The sequence below is a fragment of the Vulpes vulpes genome, chromosome 3, assembly GCF_048418805.1.
Source record: "Vulpes vulpes isolate BD-2025 chromosome 3, VulVul3, whole genome shotgun sequence".
NCBI lineage: Eukaryota > Metazoa > Chordata > Mammalia > Carnivora > Canidae > Vulpes > Vulpes vulpes.
Window position 1 is genome coordinate 75,095,669 of NC_132782.1, and position 15,110 is coordinate 75,110,778.

Genomic DNA, 15,110 nt, shown 5'->3' on the forward strand with positions numbered 1-15,110 from the left:
TTGCAGGCAACTGTGCCTGTATTGAGAATGGTTTTCATCTCTGACCCATTAATCCAATTAACTGGTCAGGGCAGTGACACGTGGTGTTGACCCGGCCATGAACTCACTCATGTCATGGTCTAGTCCAGTACTTTCTTTACCACTCACTTGATTAGTAACATTATTTAAAAGTTTCTGGTTACCGCTCAGTTTACCAAACACTAGCCTTCCAACTGGAGCCTTTTAAATGAGCACTATGCTTGCTAGTGAGCTACTTCCTTACTTTTCTACAAAAGCTCCTCAGGGAGCCCCGTCAGATCCTCCAGGTGGATGCTAATTTAATACAGTGACTATAAAACAGACTTCGAGGCATGCTGAGAAAATTGGGTTCTTTTGCAAAATGCGTATGTTCAGCATGCATATACCACATCTACTTTATAATCCTACATTTCAAAGACACTATTTTGGGAGAAAAATCACTTTATTCTAATTAATTCATAAATGATAATGTCACAAAAGGTGATTTAAGGAGGCACACAAACATCTGTCCAGCCCCCAACTCAAACCATCTCAATAAACTTCTATACTAAAAATACCCTCTTTCATTAACAATTCTGAAGAAAGCTGTATTTAATGATGAAGGAGAGGTTTAACTGGTGGTTTTACACTTTATATCTTCTCTATTAATTATATTTTTATGCTAAATTAACTTGGTCATGAGAGATGATTTTCCATATCTTCCGATTTGAACTTCTTGATTAGGCTAATCCTGCAAAGAGAAAAGGTAAGTCAGAAAAGGGAAGTTAGAAGAGCAACAGCTGTATATTCTTAGCAGAGCAGAAGCCCTCCATATGGTAAAAGGAGGGGTGAAAGCCTAGGTTACCAGTTTCGTACCTAAATGAAGGTGGGAAAATGAAAATGAGCATTTTATAAACTGTGAATTTTTAGGGCAATAGGAGGAAATTACATAAAAACAAGTTCACTACCAACATTCCAGTGTTCCCAAATCTCAGAATTTCACTGAGGAACTGCATAAACTCTTTTCTCAAATAAGGTGTGAAAAACGTCAATAACTTATCAGTCTTTATATCCAATCCTGGACTTCGCTGAAAATGGAATGTAATCTTACATTCACGGCTTTATGGCCAGATCACCCACATCCTATAAACAGAACAAGACCCGGTACACTAATCTCTACTGAGGAAAAATCAGATACACAACATAATTGGTAAAAGCTTAATATAATGACCAGAAACCTCTGGACCAGGTCTTTGTTAGAAGAACTAGATTATTTATAGAATGTAAACAAAATCTCCTCTAACTTGTCAGTTTAATTTAATAAACAAAGACTCCCAAAGCTCTATAGGGCCAGGAGTACCCTGCTCTGAACTGCGCAGATGCTCGATCTACCTACCATTTGCAAATCTGCACTGTTTCAGCACCTCGCTGAAACCTTCACAAAGCTTTAGGTCACCCTGGTTCTGGGCACACTCCAGGAACTGTTTCATCTCGTAGTGGCATGGGCCAAACTGCTGCTGGTATGCTGGCTGGGTTCCCTGAGGCTCCTGCAAAGGCATAACATTCAGGACCATTGAGAAATTAGATTTACACCTGAACAAAGAACAGTACCCAATGTCTTTGAGGTCAACTGGGGAAACATAATTAGAACCAAATGCAAATTAAAGTTACTATCTAAAAACATGGGAAGTGAGAAATTTTAAAGGCAGAAAGCAAATAGGCTTTAACAAAATTCCAGGTAAAATCAGAAAGATTCAAGAACAAAGATGCAAATAAAGTGAAATGGTTACATGCGTATCTAAATACCAGTGGGGTTCAATGTAGTTCAGAGGAGAAAGTGGGACTATAATAGAAAAATAGATGGATAAGCATGTCAAACACACCAGAAATACAACAGAGTACACACTGAGGTTCATCAGAGGAGAAAATTCACATACTTCAGAAAGAGGGGCAGTGGCAAATACCAGATTAGAGGTCAGAGAGCTCTGCTAAAGCTACTAAAGAGGTTTTTCAATACTTAAGATTGAAACTAAATTTAAAATAAGGGGAAAATGGCTGTTCTACAATGAATCAGGTTGAACTGCTGCTATTCTACTCCTTGGGAACAAATACAATGTGGACAGTACTTGATGCTGGTCTAAAGCACTAACTCAACTGCCAAACACGGCTTCTGACAAACCATTTTCTGTTAGGAGGACCATGGATTCACAGCTCCTATACATAAGGAACTGACAAATAACTAGGTTTTCTTGTAACCTACCCAATGAAAGAAAACACTGCCCAAAATCTTACCTGGTAAGTGATGTCGGGCCTTGAAGGCTCAGTGTTACTTCCTCCACCAAAGCCCCCAGTAATGGCATGCCCAATCGTGTGCCCTACAGCAGAGCCTACAGCCACGCCAGCTGCAGTGGTTGCCATCTGGGCCATGAGACCTGGCTGCCGGGGTGCAGCAGGTGAGCCAACAGCAGATGGTGGAGCTGCTGCTGGCGGCTGAGCGGCTGGTGCTGGTCTAGGTGCAGCTCTCATCTGAGGTGCCCGGCTAAGAAAGAAAAGAACAAAAAGCATGAAAGTGCCCACTTGCTACCAGGCTTGGAAACGGTCAATCTAAAGAAACTGTACTGTTCACACAACACAGGTTTGAACTGCATGAGTCCAGTATGTGTGGATTTTTTTCAATAAACACAGTATAAGTATTGTGTGTGCTTTCTCAGTAACCTTTTCTTTAGCTTATTTTATTCTAAGAATACAGTATTATAACATATATACAAAATATGTGTTAAGTGACTTTATGTTATTGGTAAGGCTTCCAGCTAGAGGCTTTCACTAATGTCCAGTCCTTCTTTAGAAAAAGTCTTCACACATGATGTCCCCTCTGGCCATTTTTAGACTGTTTCCTTGGGTGCTCTTCCCCCAAATAAGGCTAGGTTGGAAGTTCATTTTTTTAAGATTTTATTTATTTATTCATGAGAGACAGAGACAGACAGACAGAGAGAGAGAGAGAGAGAGAGAGGCAGAGGCACAGGCAGAGGGAGAAGCAGGCTCCATGCAGGGAGCCCAACGGGGGGTCAGTCCTGGGGGTCCAGAATCAGGCCCTGGACTGAAGGCGGCATTAAGCCGCTGAGCCACCCGGGCTGCCCCTAGGTTGGAAAATTTATGACTTTGCTTCCAATCAGGTGTTATCTGGCATCACTTTATAAAAATTTGGTTTTTCTGTCCTCTGGAGAACAGCTTCTTTCCCTTAAGTGAAGGACTGTCCTACAGTCCTACAGTCTGAACACAATCCACCTCACTCCAGAGAAGCAACCTGGTCCTGTGTTTAACACCCTAACCGGTTGTTGGAAGACTTGGGCCAGACCTGGCTTTCCTATTTACTGGTAGGGTGACCTCGGACAAGTCACTTGTTCCGAGGCTCCAGTTTCCTTATTCCTGGAAAACAGGAATAACATCTATCCCTAAGGTTACGGGTGTTAAAGTGTAACTACCAGTATATTTCTTTCTTTCTTTTTTATTTATGATAGAGAGAGAGAGAGAGAGAGAGAGAGAGAGGGGGGCAGAGACACAGGCAGAGGGAGAAGCAGGCTCCATGCACCGGGAGCCCGACGTGGGATTCGATCCCGGGTCTCCAGGATCGCGCCCTGGGCCAAAGGCAGGCGCCAAACCGCTGCGCCACCCAGGGGTCCCTACCAGTAAATTTCTAAAGTGTTTTTATGAATCAGACGATGTCGTGTACAAGGAGGCTTCGGTCGCTGGGCCGAGCCTCTGGACCGCTCTCTGTGGGCTCGCAGGTTACCCTGTTTACTGAAATGCAATCATTCTCCCCATTATACTACCTTTCACCGACACTCGTTTTTTTATTTACTTCAGAAGCTTTGGCCGGTTTACCCTTCCAAATACTCCTTTATTTCCAGGATATGACCGTTTAACTTAAAGCGCGCTCTGGGCGGGCTGGTTGAGTCGGGGGAGGGGCGTCTAGGTCCTGGGGTCGTGGGTTCCGGCCCCACGCCGGGGGCAGAGCTCGCTTCAATAAACGTAAAGCATTTTTTAAATGAGCTCTCGAATATTTTAAGAACTCACGGGTATTCGAAATCAGAAAGTCTGCCACTAACGGGAAATGTGGCCAAAGCCCAGTCACGACCCCCTGGCGGAGGCGGGCCCACCTCACAGCGGTACCCCCCTCACCCCACCCCCGCCCTTGGCCGGCGCCCAGCACTCCGCCGCCCCGCCGGCCCCTCGGCCGACCCTCCGCGGCCTCCACCAGCCTCCGCCCGCGTCACGCGTCGGCAGGGCCCCAGACCCCTCCACTGCCTCACCTGGCCGGAGGAGCCATGCGGGAGGCGCGGCTCCGGCTTCCACGCGGCATGTCTACTGGGACAGGAGCACAGCACCCAGAAGCCCGACACTCGGCGACGACCCCGGAGGCTTCGGCAGGAGCCAGAGACCGGAAAACGGGGGGTGGGGCTGGCCTCGGCGTGCGACCAATCAGCGCACAGGCAGAGGCCTCGCGCGCCTACGTCTCCGCGGGCCCTGAAGGTCACCGGAAGAGCAGTGGTCGGACGCGGCGTGCGTCATGAGCTCCGCGCCAGGCTGCCCCAGGAGACCGGAAGGCCTGAAGGTGCCCGGCGCGCCTGTTTTCCCAGCCCAGCGGGAGGCAGAGCCGTTCGCGTTTGCTTAGAAGCGTCGCTGCTTTCCGCCGGCGTTTCTACTAGTAGTTAACTTTCCTCGGCATTAAGTTACTTACTCGGGTAAGAATCTTTTGAGGCACCGTGTGCGCACATGGTGTGAACGGGACGGAGGAAACCGGATGCGTTAGGCAGGACCCGCGGAGCTGAGGTGACCCTGTTTTTATTCTGTCTGCGGACTCAGGCTGTGACGATGCCTTACCGTTGTTACTCTGCCTTTCCAGGCCCTTTCCGTACGTGCCATAGAGCTTGTGCCCGTGATTGGGGTAGTGTTCGTTCACTGATAGTTAAAAGTGCAGCGAATGATGCCCGGGCGCTGGCTCCGTCCTGGAGACGGCGCTCGCTCCAACGAGACTCTTTCTTCGTGGACTTTGGGTCAGGAGGGCACACACGACAGCCTACACACCCCGAGCCGCGGTGACGGGCAGCCTCGGCAGGGTGGGCGAGCCCGGGCGTGAGGCCCCCGGGGACGTGCTCGCACCCGCGCAGGGCACGGCGGGTGGAGGGAGCGGGGCCCCTGGGACGTGTCCGCGCGCCTCCGGAGCGGGAGAGCTGGCTCGGGGGGCTCCCGGGAGGGCTCCGGGCAAGGGGAGAGCGCGGAGGTGTTCCCTCCCTTTCGGCTTGCAGGTCGAAGAGAAATTTTCCCCTTCCGCCGGAGGTCGCGGAGTTTAACGCATTCTCTCCAGTAACAGCAGAATGTTCGTGGAATCGAAGGGTAAATAATCCAAAGACCTGTCATGAAGAAGTTTTATTTTCACAGAACTTAATGAAAGCTTTACAAATGACGTGACATTTCTCTGGAGAATTCATAAGCAGAGATGGAGGAAAGGAGCCTAGTAAGGACATCCTGGCACAAGCGCTCAGAATGAACGTCCATAACAGACGATTTTAATCACACCTGGCTAAGTCATGAATTTCCACTCCGAGGAGAGAATATTAGATATTTGTGCAAGATTATTTTGTCATAGCAAAAGATTGGAAACAAATTCTTGTCAGTAGAATACAAAATTTTTAAAAAGGCGCAGCACACAATATACAGCTATAAAAAGGAATAAACTCTACACTGTTATGAAAGATATGATGATAAACTGTGAAGACAAAGAAGGGCAGAATTGGGTGCAGTGTGCTTGGAGAGAAGACTTAATATGCACGAAATATCTGCAGCTGTTAACCGTGAGGCAGTAGGCGAGTGACTGTGGCCCAAGAGGGGAACTTTTACTGAAAACATTTTCTATCTTTTGGATTTTTTTCTTAAATATTTTATTTATTTATTAATGAAAGACACGGTAGGGTGTGTGTGTGTGGGGGGGTGGGGCAGAGACACAGGCAAAGGGAGAAGCAGGCTCTCTGCAGGAATCCTGACATGGGTCTGGATCCCATGTCTCCAGGATCATGTCCTGGGCTGAAGGCGGCGCTGAACCGCTGAGCCACCCCGGCTGCCCTATCTTTTGGATTTTGAAAGTTAATGTATTACCTTTATTCAAAAACGGATTAAGAACATGTAAAAATTAAAATAAAAACGAAAAAGATTTCGTAATACTGCTACATATCATTTGTAGTTGGCCAGTATAAATATTCTGAAGATCACTCTAATAAAATTTATGTAACAATTTCTCATTCCATAGCGATTTTAATCATTTTCAACAAATCCTATACAGTGATCAAAATCTGAACAAGTAACTCTGGCAGGCGTTGTTACATATATTTGATACCAATGTTTGGATGAATGGACCCCTGATGATTGCAATAAAATTCTACTCAGGTGGTAGGTACCAGGTTTAAAATTCTGCAAACCTGTTCCAGAAAGCCCACATCTAAGAATTCAAGAAACAGTCATGAATGTGGAAAGAAGTTAGCTTTAAGATGTTCATTTAACAAGTTGTATAAAATAGGGAAAAATCAATAAATTACTTGTGTCCTACAATGTAGAATTACATGATTCATACAAATGATGAAGTGCTATGAAGCTATTTAAATATTAGGAAAGAAAAAAATAAATATTATGAAAGAATACCTGCCATAAAAAGTCCTCACAATATACTAAGTGAAAGAGTAGATTACAAAGTAGTATACATAGCATGTTTATATTCTGAGAGAGTTCATAGTATTTTACAGACTTGAACTATGTACACTTAAGTAGTGTTATCTACTGGATAGTGATTTTTTTTTTTTTTGCTTGTTCATATTTTCCAATTTGTTTAAAACACAAATTGGAACACACTTGTGCTAATTAAACATACCATGGTGGTTTACAGTAGGTCCACAGATTCTGACACTTCCTTCAAAAAGTAGAGCCTAATTCCTCTCCTACATCATGACCATAAGTCAAAACCAGCCTGTTAGCCACTTCTGAATTCTTCACCTCTGGAAACTAAGAGAATTATTTGTTGCTTTCAGCCACTAGGGTTTGGAGTAATTTATTACACAGCAATAGGTAACTAATGCAGAATTTCTACAGTTACTGTATTTAAACTATAAAAGTTTTAGTATCTAAGGTGAGCAAAATCTAGTTAAAACACCTTACAGAGTGTTGCCTTAACCTGGCTTCTATCTGTCTGGGATTGTGGCAGATTGAGAATTGTGTACAAACATGTTTAAGACACTAAGGTCCTGACACAATTTAAATTTTCCCTTTGGATAATTAAGACATACTTACATGAATACAGCCTTGCACATACCAGACCAAAAAAAAAAAAAAAAGAAAACCAGTGAGTGAATTCTTAACTGTTGCTCTAAAAATACAAAATACAATATACACAAGTGGTTAGGTGGTGTTTAAATGAAGTTCTATGGATTTCAAAGGAATGGATATTCACTGTGGATGAAAGTTCAGAGAGAAAGTGGCACTTAAAATAAGTAGAGGTGGAATTTGTTTTAGAAATACTAAAATGATAAAGCAGAAAAGAGCATGCTGAGTAGGACAGCACAGATTCCAATGAAGCAGCAGAATCGAATACATGAGGATAGAAGATATGTGTTAATCAGAGTGTGTTTTTGGAAGTTGTAAAAGTTTAAGACGATCCAATAGATGATTTCCAGCACAATATAAATCTAGGCTCTTTATCCTACAAGGTTAGAGCAGTCATTTAAGGTTTTTACATGTTTAAATAGCTTTTGGGAAGATTAATCTGGACATAGTACCTCTGAGGCACAGCAGGAGAGTAGGGAAAGGAAAAATCCTGAAGGACAAGACAGTGGCAGTGGGGACATTACTAATGTCAGTGCTGCACTAGCTTCAGCAGCACATAGACTAATAATGTGTCTGTTACATACTAAGCACTAAGAACTTTACATGTATTACTTTCCTTACACCTCACAAGAACTCTTTAAATAGGTACTATATTATATCCATTTTACAGATAAGGAAACAGATAACTTGGAGTTTAAGCAGCTTGTACAAGTTCGTACAGGTGTTTGACTCCAGAGCCAGGACCCCCACTAGAGCACACCACCTGGAGACATTTTAAGAATATAAGACTTTGACAATAGAAGAGGGGGTTGTGTTCTGTAAATTTAAAAAAGTTTATTGAGTAACTTATGTGCCAGGGTCTTAACTGTATGAGATGTTTTATATGTTTAACCTATAACCCACGGTTTGGTAAGGTGATCCAGGATCATTCCCATTTTACAAATGAGTAGCCTGAGGCTTGGTGTAACTTAAAAATAGTTACCTCAGAAGTTTGCTGGATGCCACAGCAATGAACACTCACAGGATTAAAATTCAGGTTGCTCCTTCCAGTAAGCACCACGTTTCTTTCCTGACCAGGGACTCCCTACTGTGCACAGAGACCTAAAAGAATGCACACTGAAGAGGACAGCCACTCTGACATACTGTGTATAATTTTTAAGCCACAACTCAATTCTTGTTGTTGAACATGGAGTTTGGGGATGGTTCTGAATCACAGAATATTGCCTACAGTAGAGGAAAACTGATGCTGTAAGGAGTGAATACTTTTGAGTATCTGCAATAACTGGTCTTTGTAGAATCCCTTCTATAAAACGAGAGTAGCAGCGTCCACCTGAAAGGATTGTGAGATCAGCAGTGCAGAGAACCTAGCAAATGTTCAAAACACTATTACAACGAAATGTATTCCTATTCTGGCAAAAAATATTAAACTGCACACTACATCTATGAAATCTTGTACAGATTCCTATCTTTGTTCTCCCCCCCCCATTCATCTTTACGCATAAGACAAACTTATTTGTTCATTTTTGGACCTGAAACGGAAACGAGTTACCGTAGCAACTGGAAAAAACAAAACCAGAATTAAAATGCCACTCTTGCTGCTTTTAATTAAAAACCCTAAAAAGGCATACCCACTTGGACACTTGGATGTTACTTAATTAACAATCAGTAAGGGAAAGATACTGAAGCAGTAAACTTAAGCGATGTCGAAAAGAAGTGATGTTGACCAACATGGATTTTCTCCCTTACGACCAGTTACAGCTGGAGTCAGGGAAAATACTTTTATCAAGGCCTTCGGGTATCCTGCAGAAAACTGACAAAAAGAAAACTCTCTTTAGCCCATGCATAAACACTGGAAGTAAATTCTCCACTTCTATTTTAAAAAAGATGTTTCTGCGTCTCCCAGCCTCTTCTCCCAACTACAAAATCCAGAAGGTAGTTCTACGTTATTCTGAGCACAGCCCAGATACGTTGGCGTTAGGGGTCCGGCGGCGCCAGGCCAGCGCAGAGCGGCCTCGCGAGGGGGCCGGCGCGAGCGGGGCTTCCCGGGGGGCGGGGTCCGCGGCCGCCCACACGCACCTGCGCTCAGGGGAGGCGAGTGCGCGCCCTGGGCTGCAGCTGGCGCTGGCGGCGCTTGCGCTGGCCGTTGACGAGCTTCTGCGCGATCTTGCGCTCGTGGCCGCCGGGCACCGGCCAGTTGGTTCGCAGTTCCCGCTCGCGCCGCGTCCGACCCTTGCTGCGCCCGGCCCCGCAGGCCGGGAAGTCGCGCAGGTAGTAGTAATCCAGGCAGTCGCAGGGCTCCTCGTCCGAGCTCCCGGGCGGCCACCCCTCGGGAGGCTGCGGCCGGACCTGAGCCTCTGCGCCCAGAAGGGCCGCGTCCATGTCTCCCGCCCCCGGGCCGCCCGCCCGCGCGCGCCCCTCGGGACCGCCCTGCCCGCGGGGCGGGGCTTGCGGCTGACGTCACAGAGCCCGAGGGCGTCCCGGCGCTCCCCGGGAGAGCTGCGAGCCGCGAGCCCGCGCCGCCAGCGCGAGACGGGCCCTCGGCGGACCCGGCTGAGCGCTGGGTGCCTGGGGCCCGACGGGTCGCCCCCGAGCCCCTACCGCGGCGACGGAGTGCGCCGGGAAGGCGGGTCTGCACCCCTCCGGGTACAGCTGCGGTTGGGGGGCGCGCGGGGGCGTGAGACGTTCGCTCCTGGAGGCCGGGTCTGGTGTCCCAGCGCTGGACTCCTAAGACCTCTGTCCGTGTGAACGGGCCGAACGTGTCCCGGGGCTCCTGGGCGGCCGAGGTCGTGGCCCCGGGGCCCTGGGGTCGAGCCGCGTGGAGCTCGCTGCTCCGCGGGCCCGCGCTCCAGCTCTCACTGGCGTATCGGAGGCATCTGACGTGCAAGTGTTTCTGGCTGGGAGGCCAGGGCCCGTTAGCCCTTTCTCCTTCCCACCCTCCCGGGGTTGCTCAGGAGCACGAGTGCCTCGAGCTCAGGGACGGACAGCAACGGAGCGGGCTCCGCGCCCGCGACCACAGCCGGAACCGAGCGGGAGCGCAAGTCCTCGGTGGGAGACGCCGGAGCTGGCCGCGACGCGCGGGGCTCTGGGGTGAGGGCGGGAGCAGCGGGCGGCGGTGCGGGGCCCTCGGTGCACTGGGTGTGCGGCCCCGCGGGCTGCGGCGGGGCGTCGGGGGCCGAGGGGTGAGGGGGCAGTCGTCGGCGAGCTCTGCAGCGCCGCAGCCCCTGCGTCCACCCCCGCGCCTCGTGGTCGCGTCCCTGCCGGCCTCAGCGCTGCCCTCGCGGAGGCCCTGCGCTGAGCGCCCGTTCTCGGAGGCTCCGCCAGCCCAGGTAATCCTCTTCCCACAGAATCTGAGGCTATCCTCTAGAGGATTTTCTCTTTAATAGATGAGAAGTATCTCCATGCTTAAGAGACAACGACCCTGGGCACGTGTGTGACCCCCCGCGTGCCCGTAGCGCCGAGTCCCATCCCGCGCTCCCCGCAGCACGTCCCCGGCTCGCGGCCTGCACCCCGGCGCTCTGGGCGGGCGGCGGTTCTCCGTGGAGCCGTCCGGGGGCAGTGCGCTTAATAAAGTACCCAGAGGGGTTCTCTTCCGCCCACGGGTTACATTTGCCATTGCCAAGGCGAGAAACTAGTATTTATCCTTTTACTACTCTCCCACACAGGTTCTTTTTAAAAAATCTCTTTAAAAAATATTTTATTTCCTTGAGTGAGATGAGCATGCAGAGAACTGAAGCGGGATGAAGAGAGGGAGATGGAGACGCCCCTCCCCCCCCCCCCCCCCCCCCCGCCCCGCTGAGCAGGGCCCATGTGGGGCTGGATCCCAGGACCTGAGATCGGGACCCCAGAGGGATGCAGACGCCTAACCAGCTGAGCCACCCAGGCAGCCCTAAAAAAAAAAAAATCTCTTTAGAATTTGTTGTTATGAAAATATTCAGATATCTTAAAAGTGCAAAGTATAGAACAGTGAACTCCCATCACAGGGATTCAACAATCGTCATGACCCTGTCACATGTCCTTCACATCTCCCTTTCTTTCTCTGCTGCAGACTTTATGTCCTTTCACCCCTATATTTCTCAATACTTCGCTCTGAAAAATTTCAGATTTATTTCTTACATAACTGGAGTGTTATTTTCACACCTGACAAAAATCAACCAGTCCCCTTATTATCTTAATTCTGGGATCACATTTCTCTGGTTGTCCAAGAGACATCAGAATACAATTCAAAATATATATGAAATCTATACACGAAGCTTACAAGGAAGTCTCTCATATTCTAGGGCAGCTTCCCTGTCCTTTTCGTTTTCCCCTGACAGTGATGTGTTGCAGAAACTGGGTCAGTTGTCCTGTAAAATGTCCCACTTTGTGAATTTGTCTGCTGCTTCCTGGTATCATTTAACTTGTTCCTCTCTCTTTTATATTTCCTGTAAATTGACATTGGATCTAGAGGGTTGTTTATACTCAGATTCAATTTGAGGAACAAGAAAACTTCCTAGGAAGTAATGTGTGTTGGCATCACACCAGGATATCCACAATAGCTCACTGTGCCAATTTTAGGGATGCTATGACTGATCAGTGAGATCAGGTGGTAACAGCCTTTCCTTGCAATTGTGAATGTGGTTCCACATAAACTTTTATCTAATGATTTCATCTATATTTCATTTCTTTATTTGCTATTGTTTTCATTTGCTTTCATTATGGTCTATGAAATGTAATTTTTTTTTGAAATGTAATTTTTTATGTTTTTATTTTTTTATTTTTTTATTATTTATGATAGTCACAGAGAGAGAGAGAGAGGCAGAGACACAGGCAGAGGGAGAAGCAGGCTCCATGCACCGGGAGCCCGATGTGGGATTCGATCCCAGGTCTCCAGGATCGCGCCCTGGGCCAAAGGCAGGCGCCAAACCGCTGCGCCACCCAGGGATCCCTGAAATGTAATTTTTTAATTCAGTCATTCCCAGGCCATTTGGTTACTCTGAAATACATTTTGACAAGAAAGGCTAAAAATATTTAATTCCCTTTTATTTTTTTAAGTTTCTTTATTTAAGTAATCTATACACCTAATGTGGGGCTTGAACCCATGACTCAGAGATCAAGAGTCACATGCTCTTCCAACTGAGCCAGCCAGGTGCCCCTAATTGCCTTTTAAAGATGAGTTTTCAGGCAGCCCAGGTGGCTCAACGGTTTAGTTCCAACTTCAGCCCAGGGCGTGATCCTGGAGATGTGGGATCAAGTCCCACATCAGGCTCCCTGCGTGGAGCCTGTTTCTCCCTCTGCTTATGTCTCTGCCTCTCTCTCTGTCTCTCATGAATAAATAAAATCTTAAAAAAAAAAAAAAAGATGAGTTTTCAGGGATGCCTGGGTGGCTTAGTGGTTGAACATCTGTCTTCAGCTTAGGGTGTGATCCCAGGCCCAGGAATTGAGTCTTATATCGGGCTCCCTGTAAGGAGCCTGCATCACGCTCTATGTCTGCCTCTCATGAATAAATAAATAAAACCTAAAAAAAAAAAAATGGAAAAAATGAGTTTTCAGGTTCTAATAGACTCTACTTTTTTTCTTTCTCAAGTAGATTCTTGAGAATCATTATAAACTCATGGATCTTTTAAAAAAAAACAATGTGTTCAATCAATTTCATTCTTTTTTATTATTTATTATTTTTATTTTTTTAAGATTTCCTTTATTCATGAGAGACACAGAGAGAGGCAGAGACATAGGCAGAAAGAGAAACAGGCTCCATGGAGGGAGCCTGTGTGGGACTATTCTTTATTTTCTTTAAAGATTTTATGTATTTATTTATTCATAAGAGACACAAAGAGAGAGAGAGAGAGAGAGAGAGAGACACTTAGGTAGAGGGAAAAGCAGGGTCCATGCATGGAGCCCAATGTGGGACTCGATCCCAGAACCCAGGATCACGCCCTGAGCCAAAGGCGGATGCTCAACCACTGAGCCACCCAGGCGTCCCCATTTTTATTCTTTTTTAATACTCAAATTGTTCAGTCTTTGGCCAGTGGGAGCTCCTTCATGTGATTCCTACATTGTATTGGCATTAACCTAGTAGTCTTGTTTTCTGGTGAACCACAGTGTCCATCCAGGCTCATCTTATACATTGTATGCCACAGACCTGGAATCAGCCATTTCTTCCAAGGAGTCATTGATCTTTCTAGTGTAGGGAATGGATTTAGATGCAACAATCAAAGCCATATATTATGTTTCTTGATCTTTATAAGAACCTGGTGAAATATTACTGTCCCAATTTTCCAGATGACAAAACAGTTTAACAACTTCCTGGAGGTTGTATAACTAATAAAAAGCAGAGCCAGGCTGAGAATGAGATCTTCTGACCCTTAGATAATAGTTTCTTCCATTTTACTATGCCCCTTTATATAAACCCCTTACTTGTCAGTTCACAGATTGCTAAACAATTCTAGCTTCTGAGATGATGTTTAAAAGCAGGTGCTATGATCTGTCTTTGCTATCTTGCCTCAGAGCTCTGAATGAATTCTGATATCATTGCAATAAGATTTTATTTATTTACTTTAAAGATTTTATTTATTCATGACACAGAGAGAGAGAGAGAGAGAGAAAGAGGAAGAGACACAGGCAGAGGGAGAAGCAGGCTCCCTGCAGGGAGCTGGGAGCAGGACTTGATCCTGGAACCACAGGATCACATGTTGAGCCGAAGGCAGATGCTCAACCACTGAGCCACCCAGGCGTCCCTATCTCATTACTTTCTAATGAATTATTGCAACCACCTCATAAGGTAGCAGAAAGAGAAATAGAGATTCAGCCAGGTCATATGGCCTGCCCAAGGCCTATGGTGGAGTGACTCCCTGTGTCTGCCTTTGGGCCATAGCAGAGCTTGCTCTTGTCTCTGATATCCCTCTGATGAGACTTGTGACACTCATTCGCAAACTCAGAGCTGACTATGGCTTATATTCAACACCTCTTTCTCTTCCTCATTTATTCATGCATTTGCATTATTTTTGTATTTGTCTAGCTCCCCTGTAAGATTAGAAACACCTTTGCCCATACCTCCATTTCCTGTTCACAGTAGGTATAAAAGAAATGCCTGTTAAATAAATACATATATGTATGTACAAACAACTAAATCCTTTAAAAAATCCTTTAATGAAAATGAGGAAAATTTAAATAATTTAAACCTCATTAATTCATTTGGCATATATTTACTAAACATCTACCATATACCGGATATTGTTTTAGACTTTCAGGATAAAGTCCCTGCTCTTATGAATTTTATATTCTAGAAGAGGCAGACAATAAAAAAATATGTAGTATATGCTCTCTCAGTGATAAATGCAATTAAGATATATGAAGGGTGAAAATGTTATGAATGTGATATTTTAGACAAAGAAGTTCATTTTGGGCAGCCTGGGTGGCTTAGCGATTTAGCGCCACCTTCAGCGCAGGGCGTGATCCTGGAAATCCAGGATCAAGTCCCACGTGGGGCTCCCTGCATGGAGCCTGCTTCTCCCTCTGCCTGTGCCTTTTCCTCTCTCTCTCTGTCTCTCATGAATAAATAAATAAACCTTGAAAAACAAAGAAGTTCATTTTGAGGAGGTGGTATTGGAGCAAAGGGCAAAATGAGGACACCAAAAGTGACATGAGCAAGACAGTAGACTAGGAAGCTCCAAACTCTTGTTCCCGTAGAAGACATTCAAACAAACAAGCAAAAAAAAAAAAAAAAAAAAAAAAAAAAAAAATCCTTATAGGAATTCTGGCAAACAACA

General features: G+C 46.0%; 2 protein-coding genes across 2 annotated transcripts; both read right to left on the reverse strand.

Annotated features, from left to right (window-relative positions):
• Window positions 1-441: 441 nt before the first annotated feature.
• On the reverse strand, window positions 442-9,751 carry CHCHD2 (coiled-coil-helix-coiled-coil-helix domain containing 2). The gene is made up of 4 exons (XM_026017501.2): window positions 4,308-9,751; window positions 2,290-2,536; window positions 1,394-1,544; window positions 442-748 (listed from the first exon to the last, which is right to left on the reverse strand). Exons 1-4 carry the CDS (start codon window positions 4,355-4,357, stop codon window positions 738-740), a joined length of 459 nt encoding a protein of 152 aa, XP_025873286.1. The 5' UTR covers window positions 4,358-9,751; the 3' UTR covers window positions 442-737.
• On the reverse strand, window positions 8,944-9,796 carry NUPR2 (nuclear protein 2, transcriptional regulator). Its single transcript, XM_026017502.2, has 2 exons — window positions 9,442-9,796; window positions 8,944-9,175 (listed from the first exon to the last, which is right to left on the reverse strand). Exon 1 carries the CDS (start codon window positions 9,742-9,744, stop codon window positions 9,448-9,450), a length of 297 nt encoding a protein of 98 aa, XP_025873287.1. The 5' UTR covers window positions 9,745-9,796; the 3' UTR covers window positions 8,944-9,175; window positions 9,442-9,447.
• Window positions 9,797-15,110: the final 5,314 nt, after the last annotated feature.

What these genes read in the sequence shown, in the direction of transcription:
- CHCHD2 (XM_026017501.2), bottom strand. Translation starts at nt 4,357, where the DNA reads ATGCCGCGTGGAAGCCGGAGCCGCGCCTCCCGCATGGCTCCTCCGGCC. An exon ending in CGCATGGCTCCTCCGGCCAG is followed by an intron (nt 2,537 to 4,307) that starts GTGAGGCAGTGG and finishes TTTCTTTCTTAG; the next exon opens with CCGGGCACCTCAGATGAGAG. An exon ending in GGCCCGACATCACTTACCAG is followed by an intron (nt 1,545 to 2,289) that starts GTAAGATTTTGG and finishes ATGCCTTTGCAG; the next exon opens with GAGCCTCAGGGAACCCAGCC.
- NUPR2 (XM_026017502.2), bottom strand. Translation starts at nt 9,744, where the DNA reads ATGGACGCGGCCCTTCTGGGCGCAGAGGCTCAGGTCCGGCCGCAGCCT.